Source organism: Crassostrea angulata, chromosome 7 (genome assembly GCF_025612915.1).
Source record: "Crassostrea angulata isolate pt1a10 chromosome 7, ASM2561291v2, whole genome shotgun sequence".
Classification (NCBI taxonomy): Eukaryota; Metazoa; Mollusca; class Bivalvia; order Ostreida; family Ostreidae; genus Magallana; species Magallana angulata.
In genome coordinates this window covers 52,033,097-52,052,654 of record NC_069117.1, presented here as the reverse complement: position 1 = coordinate 52,052,654, position 19,558 = coordinate 52,033,097, and the positions used below count along the sequence as shown (strand labels likewise).

General features: G+C 36.7%; 1 protein-coding gene across 1 annotated transcript; it reads left to right on the top strand.

Annotated features, from left to right (window-relative positions):
- Positions 1-331: 331 nt before the first annotated feature.
- LOC128191526 (C2 domain-containing protein 3-like) lies at positions 332-18,933 on the top strand. The gene is made up of 41 exons (XM_052863639.1): positions 332-484; positions 1,152-1,335; positions 1,443-1,649; positions 1,841-1,917; positions 2,075-2,241; positions 2,639-3,114; positions 3,242-3,380; positions 3,971-4,090; positions 4,366-4,482; positions 4,815-5,097; positions 5,275-5,482; positions 5,576-5,691; positions 6,177-6,295; positions 6,412-6,576; positions 6,837-7,035; positions 7,173-7,327; positions 7,422-7,548; positions 7,691-7,815; positions 7,947-8,048; positions 8,259-8,345; positions 8,450-8,631; positions 8,963-9,021; positions 9,143-9,292; positions 9,425-9,553; positions 9,706-9,797; positions 9,940-10,077; positions 10,240-10,383; positions 10,514-10,618; positions 10,844-11,024; positions 11,176-11,286; positions 11,380-11,610; positions 12,154-12,294; positions 12,382-12,490; positions 12,631-12,783; positions 13,077-13,176; positions 13,677-13,888; positions 14,012-14,168; positions 14,354-14,533; positions 14,642-15,054; positions 15,182-17,159; positions 17,664-18,933. Exons 1-41 carry the CDS (start codon positions 439-441, stop codon positions 17,841-17,843), a joined length of 8,364 nt encoding a protein of 2,787 aa, XP_052719599.1. The 5' UTR covers positions 332-438; the 3' UTR covers positions 17,844-18,933.
- Positions 18,934-19,558: the final 625 nt, after the last annotated feature.

Here is a 19,558-nt window from a genome sequence, read left to right as displayed (position 1 = left end):
TTAAAACTATCTTCATAATTTAACAAAATTAAACAGTATGGTGTTTGTTTCTCAAAACTTATTTAATTTTGGTAATATCTTATTACAATTTTATTTTGAGATAAGATCGAAATGAATTGTTTTCCCATTAGAACAGATTACAATTTCCGTTAATATCAGCATCCAGTATTTTTTAAAGTAATCTTTTTCTCTCTTTTTCAATTCAAATATTGAAATATGCCCAATTAATTAACTGGTTTTCATTGATTCAGAATAATCAGCTAGATTTTATGTATTATTATTTAAAACTAGTCAACTTTCGGTGACATATTTTAGAGATTAAAAATGGCGGACAAGTTTGGACGCAATGTTTGGATGGTTACAGTTTACACATGTTTTTGCATCAATAATTGAAGTATGCATTCTCTAAAGTTATTGGAGACAGGTTAATTATTCATTATGGTTAAAAAGAAAGAAAGAGCGTCCAGGCAATCTCCTAAGAAAGGTAAATCATTTGTTTTTACTGCACATTCGTCTGTCAACCGTGTTCATACATGCCATCAGCTGTTATGGCGGTAAAACTGATAATATCAGTTTTTGAATGAAATGTTTACGCTTTATTAAAATATTTTTACACTCTATCTTAAATCTTATTGTCAATGTGATGTAACATCAATTTAGCTAAGATTCCTCTGTTTTTATATTGAAAAGACACTTTGACACTGGGAGTATAATATTCAGCATAGAACATTTTTCTTCTCTAATTTGACATACAGTAGATCTTTATTGCTTTTTCTTGTACGATTGTATTTCCTTATCATTTGGATACAATGTTATGTGCATTGTGAAACATTCAGATACATTTGCATGAAACATACATCAAGTTTTCATTTACTTTGATTTTTGATGAGTTATATAGTCATAATCAAACTTTATGTTTACATTGCAAACTATGCTCCTTAAGGGCAAAGGCTCTAGAAAAGAGTAAAAGTAAAAAGTTTGTAGTATTGATTTTTTATTTTCAAATCCTAGTAGCCTATTTATCTTATTTTTTCAGGAAAGTTTCTAAAATTAAAAAAAAATGAAAATATGCATACAACTGGTATATTTATGAATTGAGAAATAGAGTTTTAGTTTATGTTTAACATTAAATATTTGGACATTTATTATAGATGCAAGAAAGAAAAAAGATGATGTTGTCATTCACACTGGATTGCCACCAAAAGTTGAAGGTCAACTGCGATGTCACTGTTGCCTTAGTGTAAGTCAGGTCAAATGGACTTGCCCTTCACCTCCTGATGTCACACATGTGCGTGTTAGATGGTGGGGAGAAGAAGGAGAGGGTGCCATTTTCAGGTTTGCATTAATTTATTGTTACAGAAGTCAGTTGTGAGATTATAGAAAATAAGATTACTTCATGGACTTTCATTCATCTCTGAATCACATATCCTTGCATGTTTCAGGCCATATGATGCCAGGAAGGGAAATTTTGCTATGGCTAAGACTCTGGCTAGGTACCCTATTAAATCAGGTCCAAAGCAGTTTTCTGCATACCTTACTGACATGTCCAGTCTGTTGATTGAGGTTCTCAGTGGAGGAATGATGGTTCCTGTTGGATATGCTGAAGTAACAGACCTTGGAAAGCTTTCATCAAGTTCACCTGTTAAAGGGTATTCTAAATTGTCTCCTTTGGGATATTTTCAATAACATAATGATCTGAGTGTAAATGCTTTTTCCAAATGTGCCTTAAAAGATTATCGATACATTAAAGTACAGTAGTTATCTATTTATAGTGTAGAAGCTTAAGGTTATGGTTCAAACACATGTTTATAACTTTATACTCTTTTTGTTTTATGAAAAGTTGGTATCCTGTTATGTCTCCGAATGATGACAAACTGGCAGAGTTAGAAGTTTCCCTGCATCTGGAAACTGTGACAGGTACATAAGCTTAAACCAAGTCACAAATACCATTTGCAAATGCAAATTAAATTCATGTACTTTGTTCCATTAACTTCTTTTAGAGTTAACTGACCTTGACCTTTGTTTATAAAAAATGACAGATAACAGTTAAAAATGAATTGTATGTTACTTATAGATTCCTATGACAGTCTGGGCGATTCTATCCCAACCACTGATTTGAGTATGGATGCTAATGGTGTCAATGACTCTATGTACCCACAACGAATACAACATAAAGCTCCTTACGCCATTCCACCCAGAATACCAACAGATGACCCCTTTATATCACCTGTGTCTAATCAGGTAGTTATGATTTATTCTTATATAGATAAAAGGTATTCAGCATATAGTTTTCTTTATCATGATGAAATTTTATGTAACTATACCTTTCTTTCATGCCTTTACCATGTTTAAAAGTGGTATAATTTGATAAAAACAGATTTAATAATGCACATTGTCACTGACTCTGTCAAAATTAAAGTTCAGTTGTTACCTAGTGTATTGTTGATAGTAATATATATTCATTTAGCAAAGGTATTTAAATGAGTGGTATATAAGGAGTAAATGTGTTATATCAACTTAACTTGTGTTTCTTGAAAGATTTTTAATTTAACCAATATGTACAAGTGAAGAAAAGGAAGGTATTTTTATATATGACTTAACATTGCATCAATTGATATGAAATGATTATCTTTTACAGAATGGCTCTGTGCCAAATGGCTATGCAAATACTGCAGCAGACTTAAGAAAACAGCTCAATTATAGTTTCCATGACAACCGGCAGCATTCACATCCTCAGCCAGTAGAGTCTGGTAGTACTGTTGAAGTGACAGCAAACGGTGACATTGTGACCTCAGATCTAGACCAAAACCACCTCAATTTCATCTCCCACCCCACCCCCAATCACAGTGCCATATCAGTACAATCCTCCAAATCGTCACGGAAACAAAAAGCGTCCGTTCGTGAACCACCCCCACAAGCTGCACCAAGAGGTGCAGAGGGACCAGAGGTTGGAGATTTGCTTTCGATTCTTCTGCAAAAAGGAGACAAGTTACGCAAAGAAATGATTATTTCGTCTGTGGAAGATAATGTGACAAATTCAAAGGAAATTACTAGTGCTTCATATAAAAACGGCCATGAAAATGGAGAGAACAATATGTCTAGAATGTCAGAAAGGTAAGATATAAAATTTAGTAAAGGAATGGTTTCCATTTTGTTTTACATGGTATGGTACTTTGAGATTATATATTAATTATTAAATCAAGTAAAGAAAATATGCCATGTTTTGATTTTCTTTCGTTAGCCGTCGGTCAACTGGAAGTTTTTTCAAGGAACTATTACAATCTGAGAAAGCACACCAGAACGGACATGTTGATGTTTCACAATTTGAGGAGAATGCGATTGATCTGATTATGGGTGGATCAGGGCTGGACGATTATCAGGTAAATGGCAGTTATAAAAACTGGAGGAAGAAATAGGGGTATACTCAACACTCCTCATTATAGATTCATTGAGAACTATTGAGTTTTATCCACTGATACACATTTATGTGAAGCTAATTGCATGTTTCTCCTGTCCTCCTTAGTTAAGTTTAGAATGGCATATATAGCACGAAACCTCATGAAAATCTTTCCTCTATTAAAATGTCATGATGGGTTTTATATCCCAGGATGATTAATATATTGTGAAAGGGGAAAAATAAAACCCACTTTGAATAAATTTGTTAACTAGTTTGACACATGTGAAGTAACTTAAAAAAGGACATACATGTATTAGAGGAAAATCTGCTGAATTATTGGAATGAACTACGCGTACATAAAAGTATTGATCATACTGTTCCAAATCATGCATCTGAAACATATTTGGACGAGATTTGACCTCTGAGGTCCAAACTTGCTATTCCAAAAGAATAACTATGTTTTCAAAAGAACTTTAAAAAAAGATCACTAATTTTACTGTAATCATTATAATAATTTTACATGTAAACAGTCGTGACTCAGTATGACCATATTTGATTGATATCATTGTCTAGATGTTGAACTTGGGAGCTGGCAGTCCAGGATCTATATCTGACGATCAGGATTTGGTCAGTGACCCAGGGGATCCTATCCACAGCGAAACTCTACTTAAAGAATTGTTCTACAAAAATCCAGTTAGTACATGTGTATAACAGAACAACAGTCCTCAGTAATGCTCATTCATGTCCTTACAGTTATAGAAGAGGTTTATTTAGTTGTATAAATAGTAAATATGATTGATTTACAACAAATGTCTTGCGTTTCCTATTTTCAAAGAGAAATTCTTCACACAAGTTGCCAATGCCAATAAAAATTTATAAGAATAATTATATGTGCAAGTATGTATAACCACATTTGGTATTTAAGAGAGACTCGCATATTGTACAACCTATGACTTTGTGCCTTACAGGACAGTGAAGTGAGCGAGTTGAGTGAGTTTAGTGATGAGGATGTCAAGTACCAGAAGGTAGAGAGCAGACTCAGGACGGCTTCCCCGGCTCCCTCCATGGAGGACCCAGACAATGTGGTAAGAATCAAATTATAAAATGTACTATCATTTCAATTTTCATGTGATATATTTAAATCAGGGGTGAACACAGGGTGGTATTTGAAAGAGCTTGAATTATTACAGGCTAATATGACTGTTCAGTGGTTAAAGCAAAAATTGAAAGTTTTTGCAACAACAGCAAAATATGGCATAATAGAACTCCCAGGGAATAAACAGGAATTACAAAAAATTGATTTGCTTATAAATTTGTTTGTCCAATATTGGAAAAATAGTTGAACAACCTGCCTTGATCATTCATTGCTGTTTATCGTTTTTTTATTGGTGTGAAATGTCTTACTGTGTAATTTTAGCGTCCACCTTCAAGGCGTTCCTCTGTGTCCAGTATCACGTTGCCTTTACCAATGACAGAAACTCCGGAGAAACCGAAGAAAAAATCGGAAAAACCCAAGACACCAAAAAGAAAAGGAAGAGTGAAACTCCGCAGGAAAGGCAGTAAGAAAAGAAGGAAAGGGTCAAGGTCACTGAGTAGGAGTGCCAGTGAATTCAGTGACGATTCGTTTAATACCTCTCGGTCAGAGATGTCCCAGGTATCGTTCGATATGCCTGCCTCAGATCTGGATGAACCAGAACAAGGTAAAAACTAAAAATGATAATTCTCCTTTTCTTTAATACCATGAATTCTCCTTTCATCTAAGACCAGGAATCTAAAATGAATTAAAAAAAAAAAAGAAGAAAAAAAATTATCCTTGATTATTTTTTGCAAGACAGTCCTGGAAATTTTGTTATTAACATTTTATTTGATTTTTAAAGAAATGGCACCTAGACGTGGTAAGAAAAAGGTGGATGGCCTAAGCATTGAGAGACTGACCCTGCTAGGGAGAGTCCATGTGGCCAGGGTTGTGATTGACCAGCTCAAGCTTGTTGGCTTTGAACAAAATACAACTCCATCGAAGAAGAAACCAGGCATTAAATCAGTGGGCAAGCCTCCAAAACCTTCACCTAAAGTCAAGAAAGCTGCGTAAGTCAGTTATACATGTACATGTACATGTTATATATGAAATCAGCACTTGAAGTCTTTAAAAATAAATACACATGTGTCTTTGGTTTGCAGAACCTACTTTATTGAATATCAGTTTCCTGTGGTTGCTACATCCAGAGATAAACATGCACCTAATGCCATGGCAACAGAGGTCACTAGAGTTGCATCAAAAAATATCAAAGATGGAGGTAAGGCGAGAGAAATTAAATTTTTAGTTTTACGGATTTTGTTGAAAAAAATTTAAAAAAAAAACCAGTGGGCAAACTTTTATTTATCAAAATTACATATTATTTGCTCGAACTTATAATATTAAGTTTAATTTGTCCACTATCCACTGTGTACTTTGTGTTTGTTTCAAGCCTTACTAAACTTGTTCAGGATAACATTTTCTTTGCTTTTCATAAAAACTTTTAAGCCAAACCATGCATGGCTGACCTCCATCTTAAATACTCCATGTTATAGAGATGCCTACACTTGATTTTAAAAGCTCCCTTTGTCAAACGTTTTGCAGATTTCAAATAAAATAAAGTAATTTTAAAACCAAAAAAGTAAAATTTCTCTCGCCTAACATAAATGAACAGTATCAAGGATGTTCAAGTATCTTATTATGCCTCAGCTTTTTGCTAGATTGTTTCCAGATCCAAAATCTCAAGTTGTTTCTATTATTTTTTAGTTGTGACGTTCAATCACCGTTCAGTCTTCCCAATCATGTTTGATGGAACTGCAGTGGACAACTGGTGGAAGTCTGCTTTGATCTTCAAACTGTTTGCAAGGTCCACTGGACAGAAAGTGGTATGTATCATTTTAAATCTTCCCAATATACACTGCAAATATACTTAACAATCTTTACTTTATTAATAAACTGGACAAAGAGAATTTTAATGTACAGAGCTCATTCTTTTTTCCAGCCAAATCTGGTAGGAAGCTGTGGAATTCCCCTGAAGTCCATCCTTAAGTCTGACAGCTTTCACCTGGACAGTTCCCTGGACATCCAGGAGAACAGTATCAGTCGCCCGGGCAGTGCGTCCCGGCGAGGAGGGAGTGATGTAGAGGGGTTCTATGGAAAACTAAAGGTTGGTGTTCAAATTGTGAAAGGGAGTTTTTTTGAAAACTGTATGCAAAGGTCAATTTTTAAATATGTGTGGCTTACAGGGAATTGCCTATATTAAATAAATATTAATTAGAACAATCAAAATTATAAATATGTAAATTATTTTTAGTTTGCTTAATGTCTATAGTTATTATTTGAAAGGATACTGGTTTTGTGCTATTTACCAAGTACCCAAATACCGGTATGCAGCTGTATTGAATAAAGCCCTGTCCTTCGTTGTAGGTGTCTGTAGAATTAGCGTCAGACAGCAAAGATTTCTCCTCAGCTCTGGCCAAGACAAAACTTGCAGAAATGAGTGGTAAAGCTAAAATTGTGCCAATCCCCAAACCTCCCCCTCCCAAACCTCCAGTATCTCAGGAACCAAGTGCTGTTAATACTCAGGATCAAGTGCTACATTTCAACCAATTACGCAAACAAACAGGTACAGGTAAATCTTGAAACTCTGAAATTTTTATCTGAAATTGCATCCAAATTTTATATTTTATTTTCATTTTTAAACAATTTGTTCATTTTAATGCATGAATTCCAATGTACTCATAAATACTTCCTGTCTTTCAGAGTCCGAAATGAAAGAGAACATAGTGAGAGAGGTGGAAGCTTTTCTACAGAGGAATTCTCAGGCCAGTAGTACCACATCTTCTCAGCAGAAAAACTACGGCCAGGGCTTGCTACAAATTCCTGTATCTTATGACCCGTCCAATGAGCTTCCAGAGGTACGCATCCCGTACAAACCAGCTGTTTTATATTATGTGAAGTGTATTATTTCAATTATTTGTAAAGTTGATATTCTCATATTTTTTTCTTCAGGTGCTTACTTTACACACTCTGTTACTGATCCCGGAGGGACGTAACATCACCTTGAATGGCATCCCTTGTCTAACATCACTAAAAAGACACCCAGTTTTTCCACCTAAACCTCATTCAATGGCTTCAGGTAAGACAGGTGTGCAGTCAGGTACTCTTTAGGAATTATACGAAGGAGTTAAACAATTTGACTTTGGATGATTTGACATTGGATACTTGTGACTTTAAAAACATTGAACATTTTGATATGGAGTGGTTCATTTTGTATTTAGACCCCAGCAGCAGAAGCATGAACAGCAGAAACACGTACCTGGTCTGTCGGATGTTTTGGTGCGATGATGCTGTACACTCGGACGTCTGTTGGAATGACCCCCAGCCACAATACAACTTCTCACAGGTTTGTATAAAGAGAAAAATATTTTACAGAGTTTGTGGAAATGTATCATTAATGCATGTTTGGTGCACAATGTACCTGGTTAAAAAGAATTTTTGTCAGATTTGTTTATATAAACATATTGTATTTGTCAGATTGCTCCAGTGTTGGTTTCACAAAGTCTGCTGGAACGAATGAGGAACAACTTCATGGTTGTGGAGATTTGGGACAAGAAAACAAATGCAGAGAATGACAAGGTAGGGTACCAAGTATCTTAAACAATTTGGTTAATATCTTAATGTTCCTATATAGCTTTCCTTAAGAGTTAAAATTGATGGTGTTATTATGACTGTGATTTTTGATATGAATTTAGTCACTTATAAAAGTGGCTGAAAAATGGCTTTTTAAGTGATTATCGAGTGATGTTTAGAGTAAGATATAAGGATAATATTTAATGTCATTTGTAGCTGATTGGAATAGTAAAGCTCAGTCTCCACCAATTCTACATGTCCTTCAGAGACAGAAAAATATCCTCAGCATTGCTAAAATCACAGGTAAGTTGTTGTATGTACTTGATCAAAAGTGTTGAATAATGCATTCTGCAGTTTTTAACATGTACATGTATGTAGTTAAACCCTATTATTATCCCCTACCTTAGTACCCAGTGATTGCTGTGGACAATTACCTGCCCATTGTTGATCCACTGACCGGCTCCCAGTACGGACAACTCAAAGTCCTTTTGGCCATGGGGTCAGCCGAACAGGTGTCTGCCTTACAACGAATGAAGATGGAGAGTGCTGCTGGTCTGCAAGTGCTGAGACCTTCACATCAACTGGATGGGTAGGAATGTCTACATTATTTAAGATCCTCCTAAGAATCTACCAGATTTTATTTTAATTACACCTGCTCTTAATGGAGGCTAAGAGTTTCCTAATATCAATCAAACCAGTTCTTTAATGGCATTTAAGCATTTCAATGACTTCAATTGTTGTGTCCAGGAGTATTGTGAGGTTATTTTGTAGTTCATGTACCGACATATCTCTTTCCTAGAATACCAGTGTGTCTTGCCTTGAAACTTTTCTCATCTATGTAAACCATTTTCATGTTTATATACAACTATATGTAGACTTGTACATGATTATGCTGACAGTTTATGTTTTGTTTCTTTTAGAAATTTAGAAACTAGTCAAGAAGGTGCTTCCAGAAATCAGTTTGGAACCTCAGTGTTAGGTATTGCATACTTTTTGTTATAAATTGATCTTAATTGAAAATAAAAGAACTACAATGTGAATAATGCGCCTTTAGTGTAAATACATGTACATGTAAGTCTAATGACAGCAATTGTTTTCAGTGGAACACATCTTTGAGGTGGTTATAGAAGGAATTCGAGGCCTCTCAATGTTTGACAACATGATGTGGGGTGAGGCGGACTGCTTCATTCAGTATCACTTCCCCACCCAGAGCCAGACCGAGGTCCCAGGGGCCCCAATAGTCCGACACAGTAAGTAACTATTCAAAATGATCATTTAACTTAATATGTACTTGAAGAATATACAAAATTCTATATAGGATCTGTTTACTTTTTACGTGTCCTTGTCCAAGGCCCATGTTAACATTCGTGCAATGATTTCAGGTGTCCCTAAGATGAAGACTTTCCGAAGTGCCACCACCCTCTGTATCCCTGATCCGACCTTTAATGACATCACCAGACATCGACTATGTCTGCCTCAGGGAAGCCCAGTACAGCGCGAGCTGTTGACAGGTAACTATAATGATATTCCATTACAGATGTTTTATAGAAGGGATTCGTGGATGGGGAGTATTTTGATGTTAAACAAATACAGTGTCATTATTTATTATATCACTAACATTACATTAGAACTGTTCATTTATAACACCTGTGTTTGCTTGTAGCCTGTGCTGGGTCTGGTTCTAGTGGTGGCGTTCCTTTTGAAGTCTGGTGTAGGTACTACCATCCCAATGTTAGGGACCAGTGTATCGCCAAGGTACGTGTTCATGATGTTGCAAACAAAAAAACATAGATGAAATCACCATTGTATCTATTATAGAACATGTAAGTGTAGGATTGACCTTGGTAAATATTTCTAGGTAAGCCTTGTTGTTCAGGATTTATGTTTATGATTTTAGACTAGTCTACCATTGGCAAAGCTGTGTGCAATGGTAACAATGCAAAAAAGGAACGAACCAGCGGTTCAGACATTTACCCTGCCCATAAACTCTGTGACAGGGGACGGTCAGGAGGAGGACCCAGAACAGAAGGCCAAGGTGAGCACAAATTATCTTCTTGTGAAAAGTCAAAAGTCAGCAAATATTGTCGTCTTACAAAATGCCAAAGTGAGCATTATCTTCTGCTCTGGCCAGTGGAATCAGTGTGGCTTGAAATCTATTAGTCACAGAATCAAACTATATTTTTACTCTGACTTGTAGCAGAAAGATTGTGGACTGTTAACCTTAACCATTCACTACAAGACACACATAGCCCACAACGAGAGCAGCACAGCAGCTCACAGGAATATTGGACAATCCCAGGTCTGTCTGACTGTGGGTATCCTCAAGGCTTGTGGACTCAAGGTAAGCATTAAGTGTTTTCATTATAATACAAATGTACATGTACTGGTATATCCCGTATGCACACAAAATTACCCTACAGCTGCGGTCTACACTCGGTTACATGTAACACTGTCTATATTTCTGTGTCCAGGCTGCAGCAGAAAGTTTGGCCTACACTGACTCAGGTATGCAGTACCCAGCCGAGGTGGGAGTCAACACCTACATAAAAGTACAGCTGTCCTTTTTGGACAAGTCTGTAAGTAGCAGAGATGTATTTTTGTATTTGAGGCTAACTGTGAATTGTGTTAATAGTGTTTGTCTTACTTGGTATCTGAAATATGTGCTGTATTATTGCTTCAAGTTTTGAAATAAGGTCAAACTTTGAATATGTTGATAAGAGTCAGATACATGTATTGGATTGATGTTCTATATCTTATAAAGTTTTAGAATTTGATGAGTCAGCATTTTTGCTATTGTGCAGGAGGAGAGGATTACTAGGACAGTGGCCCGCTCCTTTGCCCCTGAGTTTTCTCATACAATGGACTTTCCATGTAACCTGATTTGGACAGAGGCGGACAATGAGGCCCTCTCACTAGCAGAGATCTTGGAGAGGGGACAGCTTCACCTACAGGTGTGGCATCAGGTGCCGGGGTTGGCCTCAGGTGAGTTCCTAATTCCTTTACAATGCACACAGCTCTGAGATTTACAGAATATACATGTACATATTTTTAGAGTGACGTGTGATTTCAATCATTTTCTTTGTGTTATCATTTGGGTTTTTGTCATGCAGATGTTTGAATTGGCTTTTTTCAGATATTGACAGACAGATGATGTTAGAAGATACAACCAGAGACAAAAAACTTGGTGATGTGTTGCTTGGCACCTGTGAAGTACCACTGTCAACTGTATTAACTCACAGGACTGGTAATAGAAATTGAAATTAACTCAACATTTCAACGAACCTTAACTTTCTTTAAATGACTTTTACATATTGACACATCAATAATTGTCTTGAAGGTATTAGTGGATGGTTCCCTATCACTGTCTCACCTAACGTTTCATCAGAAGACAACATGGACGCCTCAGGTTACCATGGGAACTACCTCCATCGTGTTGTTGGGGGTGTGGAGTTGGAGGTAAAGTTTGCCCACCACAATGACCGGGAGAAGGTGATCCACGCGGGGCGGAATGTTGGGTGGTCACCAGTGGATCTACAGGTGGAGGATGAGGAGGAGTGGATGAGTGACGGTGGGTAAAGTCACAGATATTATATCATTATTGATTAAGGGTTATTTAGTGGGGAGACATAATATGTCAGTCCATATAGGGTCTTATTTTAAGAGGGTTTGTGATCTATATCTGTTTTGTGATTCTAGAGAATCTAATAGAGATTATTATTTTATTGATTAATCAAAGCAATGAAAAAGAATAGTGCTTGTCCTGTAGATATTGTTCAGAGAATCCCACAAAAAATGGTGTCCATGCTCAATATTTTGTTGAGATATCATTTATTGCTATCTTTAAACTCGTTCCCTTGGTATGTGGTCATAGAGAGAGAGAGAGACAAAGCAAACTGTTTTTGAGCACATAACCTGTTTTCATTCATTTCAACATATTTACTTATTTAAATATAATATACATGTAATATAATATAGGAAAATGTTATCATAACTCTTTAAAAGGATGTTATTAAACAAGGTAATGGCATAACAATACTATTTTTTTTTGCTGCAATGAAACTGTATAAAAAACTTTAAAAATATTACCATGAAACTTTTTTCCCACCTGTAGATGAGAGCTCGGACCGCTTCTATCATATCACCATCTGTGTGGACCAGGCCAACTTTCCATTGGCCAATGCACTTGCTACAGGTCAGGATACACTTGAAAAAGGAGCAAGATGTTATGTCCGCTACAAGCTTTACGACAAAGGTAAACAAGACCTTGGTTATGTCAGCCATTGTGATATTACATCTGTCTCTCAGTTTCCTTTATGTATGTTTTGTTTCTGTGTTTTAGCTGCTGTTTTATCCAAAGTAACCAAAATGGCTGACAGTGATGGCATTCTGACCTCAGAACTTGGACACAAACACACACTTAATATTCCAGCTTCTTCTCCATTTCGTTGGTAAGATCATATGATACTTTAGATAAAGACACATCATACATTAAGATCACTTGATGATAACAGGTTGTGAAGATACATTATGCATGTACATGTACATATATGCAAGACAGGTCAACTTATTTGTTTGTTACACCTGACAGGTATCTTCGTGAGGAGAAGCTGGAGGTACAAGTGTGGGTCAGTTACAGTTATAACCAGAGTCAGCGTCCACAGCACAGGGACAAGCTGATAGGGACAGCTTACATTAACCTGGAGACCCTGGCAGACACACGACGCACTCAGCACAGAGTCAGGTAGGAACATTTCCCAACAGCATTCAGAAAAGTCAGGTCAACAGCATTTCCTAAATACAGTTTAGCCAGCTGTGACATTTGAAATAAAAATCCTCAGATTTAATAGAATCAAAAATGTGAGTTGTCTGTAGATACCTTTCCTAAGTACAGCTTTTGTGACATTTAAAGTAAATATTCTCAGATTTAATAAGATCAAATATTCTGCTGCAGAGTTTTTTATGTAGATGTATATTGTTGCGGATTCTGTGCTGAAAATTTCATTACAGGTAATTTGAACTTGTGTTTATTTTCAGTGGGTTGTATCCCTTGTTTAAAGCAGGAGGTGCTAACCTTGGAGGTGGCTTTATTCAGGCTCATGTCACACTGAAACCAATGTTTGGGATCCCAAGACAGGTTAGTAGTTACCAAGTGTTTGTAATCCATGGTGTATTATTTCAATTTAAAAAAAACCTTAAACACATATACAGTAAAACACGGTTATAGCGTACACACTTATAATGAATTGATGCTCACAGCAAAGTGATTTTCATTCCCCATGACTATATGTTATAAACTTGACGGATATTCTGTAGAAGCACATATTTTTGTTGGGTCAAAATTCTGTTGTTTGTGAACCAAATAAGATTCTGTTGGCATGTAATTTCGTCATATCATAATCTCTTTGTATTCATTGATACTTTGTTTAACAATTCATCATGGATTTAATTTTGTTGATTCATACTGCCAATGAAAATAATGAAATTAAATCCTCAACGAATATTTGTGATTCTACAGTAATGAATTTCGCCTAAAACGAAGTAAAATCACCCATCCCTGGCACTTCGTTATAAGCGTGTTTTGCTGTTCATGTATAATATTGAATTCCAATATATTCAAAAGTGAATATTTTGCAGAGAGAGAATGAGGCCAACATGTCGGACATCCATGACACAGATTATGACCCTAATGACAGTTTCCACCAGCTCTCTGGCAATACTAAGCGCAGCAAACCAATCAGTAAGCATGCCAGAGTACAGGAAGAAGACGAGGAAGTGGTCCCGTCATTCTCCGTCCTCATCTCTGTAGAACGGGCCATGCATCTACCTAGAGTCTCTGAAAACAGCAGGTAAAGAAATGTCTCACATCATGTAACTTTAAAGTTTCCAAAGCTGTAAGTGTTGTAGGTCAAACTATCTTGCTGTTAACCATTTGTTGCTATTTGTATTTTTACTTAATTTTTTTTTTACAGGTCTGGAGAACACCTGCCAAACACGTATGTTTCCTATCAGACAGCTGAATCAGCTGATCCAACATTTACCGACGTGTTTCCTAACTCGGACAACCCTGTCTGGGATCATCAGAACGAGACCAGACTCAGTACAGAGCTCTTGTACCAGGAAAACAGAGTGAGTATTAATTGCAAATCAGACAGAAATACCGGGGGTACAGGGTCAATATCAGTCTTTTATTGCATTGTGGTCATCATTCTGTTATTGTTTGGGATAAGAGTTCTCAACATGACTGGAAAAACAGTTCTAAAAATCACATAAATAGACATAAATAAAATTGGGTTTTTTTTCTTTTATTGAAGAACTTAGTGTTTAAAGTTTGGCACAAGCCCAGCTCCTGTGGGAAGACCCCAGACAAGTGCTCTGACAGAGTGCTAGGGTTTGTTTCTGTGGATTTAACTCCCTTGGCCTCTGGACTTCAACAGATGTGTGGATGGTATAACATTATGGACTTCAATGGGCAATGTCAAGGCCAGATTAAGGTAAAGAAAAACTAGTCCTCAGCAAGATAAATGATATTTATACTGTAATACCAATATTAATGACTCCTTAGTTTCTTGTATGAAAAAATGAGTTTTCTGTTATTTTAGGTAAACATAATTCCTCAAGAATGTTTGAGACAGTATAATCAAGAGACCAACTCCCCGAACCAGCCCACTAGTCTTCCAGTTAGGAGTGAGTCATCCATACACCATCTTCCAGCATGGATACATGAACAGCCTATGTCTTTCCCTCTCTCTGATCGACCTTTCACCTCCAGTCTACCTCAGTTTGACTCTTCCCCTCTCACAGACGTAGGGCAGCCCCAAGTGTTGCAGCAGCAGTTGGTAGAGAACATTAGAAACTTCCTTGACCAACAGCAGGCAACACTAGATTCTAAACCAGACTTCTCTAGTGTAAACACCCATAGAGAACCCTCCATTCACTGGGTGCCTTCCGTGCCAGAGAACAAATATGAAGAGACCAATGACAGTTCTAGATCTTTCCTTTTTGGAAGTTTAAGGTATTATACCATTTCTGTTTGTATACTATACATATAAATTTATCATTAGTATCTGAAAGCTTTTTCATCCTCTTGTTTATTTATTTTGATTCTAACAAACTGTCACATTTTAATGTTTTGATTCCAGGAAACAAATGCAGGACTTGGATCAGATAACATCCAGGTTGAAGCAGAAGTTGACTCCAGTATACAGCCTCCCTCAGCATTTGTCATCTGAGCCTGAAGCCCCTGTGTCGTGTCGCTCCACAGGACATGCTACTCTTACTTCCACACACTCAGGACTGAGCACCATCTCCACACTCCACCTACAGCACAGTCAGAGGGACTCCTCGCGCACCCAGGAGAGCGATTTACTCCTCACAGCTTCCAACGAGGCAGAGTCCTCCAGGACCGGAGTAGACTCAGGTGTCCTGTCTGTGACTCAGTCAAGTGAGAAATATCAGGATCAAGAGGCTCTGGACTCGCAGAGGAGCGATGGACTTGATGCATTCAGACTCAGGTCTTTGACTCATGAGTTCAACAAGGATTCTCCTAGGGATCAAAACTCAGATACAGGAATTCACTGTCCGTACAAATTACGTGAAGATGATTCTTCCTCAAACTCAAATGTGGGAAACACTCCTAGAGATTCTCACAGTAAAAGCAGCACACCAAGGGGGAGCACCCCAAGAGACCCATACTCTGTGTCAAACGGTTCCAAAATGTCTGATCCATCTTCTCTGGGGTTCCAGTACCAAGGAGATATGTCTTCTAGAAGTCACATCTCAGCAAAGAGCAGTTATCAGGATGGTGGTGGAAAATCTCCAGTGGACGTTGCATTCGGTTTAGCAAATGAGAAAAACTCTAACGTGAATTTTAATTCAAATGAGAAGAAAATGGAATCAAAGGACATGTCCGTCATAGAGGAGAATGCCGATGAAAGTGGAGGGGAAGGGGATGAGAAGTATTACCATAGATACAGGGACATCCTAGATGAACAGGACAGTGAAGGTTCGGAAGTGGAAAGTGAGGCCGACATAGTGGTACCTAGAACATTAAATGATGTGTCTGGGAAGTTTGGGGGGATTCCAGGCCATGAAGCCCACTCCAATGCTGGACCAAGGGAATCACCAAGAGAATTCCATCAAAGTGATCACACCATGCCTTTTGAGGTTGGAAGTTCCAGAAGTGGGTCTAAATCAAACTCTGGCAGTAAGAAAACTTCTGAGGCGGAGCTGTCAGACCTAGAAGAATTGCATAGAGAAAACCTGCAAGACTCCAGGTGTGAAAAACACCAGTTTTATGTGGAGAAAGACAGCTGGTTCTCGGATGAGGAAGGTGACCTTCACAGGTCAGGTTATGACCCCTCTTTTACACAAAGGTCAACAAGGATTGTTTCTTTGGAAGTTGATGTGGAGGAAAACTTGCAAGAAATTGAAATTGTTGAAAAGGACAGTTGGTTTTCATCAGATCAAAGCAAATCCAATTTAGAGTCATCAAATCCTCCCAATGAAAATGACAACAGCGAGATGAATTCGTATGTGAGGCATTCAAAACACTTGTTATCGAAAGTTAAACTTGATACCATTTCTTCTGTGGGAAGTAGAGAATATGATAGTTTCTACATCGAAGAAAGGGATTTATTAAACAATGTGGAATTAGACTCTGTAACTTCAGGAACAAATACGCAAAAGGGAGAATCTGTTTACAATTCTACTGCATCATTCCACGTCAGGAAAAGTAGTGACCTTGAAAATTACCATGAAGAAAGAATGACCCATGACTGTGTGCCAAAATCTCCAAAGGAAATCTATAACCATGTTGTTAGTGAACTGGAGGAATTCTTTGAACATTCAAGGTCAGAAAGTGTCCAAGGTCATTTCGCAGATGATAGTGAGGAAGAAGAAGAGGGAGACAATTTTCATCGTTTGGGAGAAGCAGAAAATGGAAGCTCTGATGAAGAAGAGGTTGATATTGAAGTACAACAAACCAATCACGGAAAGGGCAAAGACACTAATCAGCAAATTCCTAATTTCTTTTTACCTGTGGAACACCTGCAGGAGTCAATGAAAGTCCTCCATCTGGCCACCAAAGCTCAACCAGGGAATGATTCATCAGAAGTTAAGGTATGATAGTCTTAATTCAGTTGCTCTGCTTTTTTTTAATACTACATGTCATACTTCATTGAGGCATCATCAGAGATTTACACCATACATGTACATAGTAATACTCAGGCTAGATTTATAAAGGTTATAGCTAAATATATAGTGTAAAACAAGTACAGCAGGGGGAGGGGTTTTAATTCAAAAGAACTATTAAGATGTATAACAATTAGAAATTGCATAGGGAAGAACATTGACATAAAATATGAACATTTTAATAGGTAAAAGGAGAGTGTAAGTGGAATAAAGTATTTGTCTGGGTACTGATTTTGTATTGATACATGTAGTTGTAACAAGTTCTCTAGTGAATTGATGTGCAAATGTCCTGTAATTTGATAGATATTCTTCATCTCGAAATTGATAAAATGTAGTACCGGTATGTACATGTATGAAACATATGAGAGTTTTATCTTTTATATCTTTAATTAAGTATTTTATTTTACCGTAATAAAAAATTTTATTTTGAAGATTATGGATCCTCAGTGCAGGGAAGAGAAAAGTCAAGCTGCAGCTGAAATGAAAAACAAATTGAGTCAAAATGTAGCCCAGTCCCGATTTGCTAATGGTCCAACTAAGAGCAGACAACTCCCTACAGCAGAGGAAGCCAAAAGAATTGCAAAGATTTTCTCCTCTAAGCATTCTAAATAACTGTGAAACAGAGATATACAAAAAATGTTGTTACATGACAGTGAAATGTGGGAGCATAGAGAATCAATATAATCATATGACAGTGAAAAATGCAACTTCGCCAATATTCTAAGGTACATGTAATTTACCAAAATCATATGACAGTAAACTATGTAACTTCACTGATATTTTAAGGTGCGTGTAAGTTTACAGTTTTACCGTAGAACATAGGATGATAGTTGTCCACTATGTTTATCCCACATACTTTGCCACAGCAGCCAGGGAATTACTAGTTTTAAACACTGTCTTTCTTGTCCCACCACTTTCATGTGTATAATCCTGTTCATCAAGTCTTTGTAGATGGATAATAGATCTAGTCATTTTGTCCCCAGCTTTTAATATTTTCTTTAGAACAACACACATAGGAGAAGTAGAAGTTATTCTCATGAAGCTAAGTTTCCATAGAAGCAGTGTAGTTTATTATCATCCTAGGTTTAGATGACTCTCCCTAAACTACAGGACAGTAATTGTTATTGCATTTATTTCATTGTTAACTTATTGTTATGTACTTGTCATTGTTTTTACCTGTTTATATTGCATCAAACTTACTTTTATCTGTGATATCGAAGAATTATTCAGTTTGGTGTTAAATATGTAAATAGCATTTGTACATATAACTGTAGATTTGCCTGCTTTGAGTCAAGATGTTGCAAAACTCATTGAATATGAAATCCATGTCCTGTTATTTTTCTCAACATAGAATATAGAAATTTAGGTATATCGATGAATTTGATTCACTGTAATTTTACAACCTATCAAGCTCTAGGGGCTGTCGGTGCTTTAGGAATTGAAACTTTTCTTTAAATAACATGCTGGCTTGAAATTTTTAAGAATTTATCTTTTTATATGATAGAAAGCTAGCTGCGTTTTTTTTGAAAAAGATAATCTCGTATTTATTGGACGAAATCTCTGTGTGGCAGATCTTTTGTTTAGTGTTTGTACATTTGTAAATAACCCATTATTTATTGCATCAAACTCAGATATTGAATACTTTTGATATTACTTTAGAAAGAAAAAATAAAAATATGAAATAAAAATATCAAAACAATCACGGAAGCTTTTCTTTTCTCAACCTATATGAGTATTTGTGTGTGATTGACATCCACTCCTCTGAAATTAAATATCTAGGAATTGTTTGTATATTAAGGTGGAAATGTGACTTAACAAGTAATATAATCGCAAATTATTTTGATCTTGATAAGCTCATCTGCGCAAACATGGTATGACTTTGTACAACGCATGTGTACCACGGTGAAATTTCTGTTGATTTCAGTTTGTTTATAACGGTATGATATAAACAATTTACCGTGTTAGGAGTAGTCGACCTCAATTTGTTTTCTGGCTACAAACTGTTTACATTTGGGCGTTATCAGGTGCGGTGTGGTTTGATTTTTCATGTTTAAAAAGTTTGTTAAACGTTGAAATATTCCTATTGACTCCGCATACTAGATTTATATTAAACTAACTCATAATTGCATATCGACAGCAAACTATACCCGCTTTCTGAGAACAACCTCCCTGATGGAAGGGAACCACCCATGGAGGAATGAGACTTCTGATCGACGTTTTTCCTCCATGTAATTATTAACGTTCTCTCAAACATACTCGAAGCTGGTATAGTCACTTACATTCACAGTATTATGAATTAACGACATGCATGTTACGCATTTCAAAAG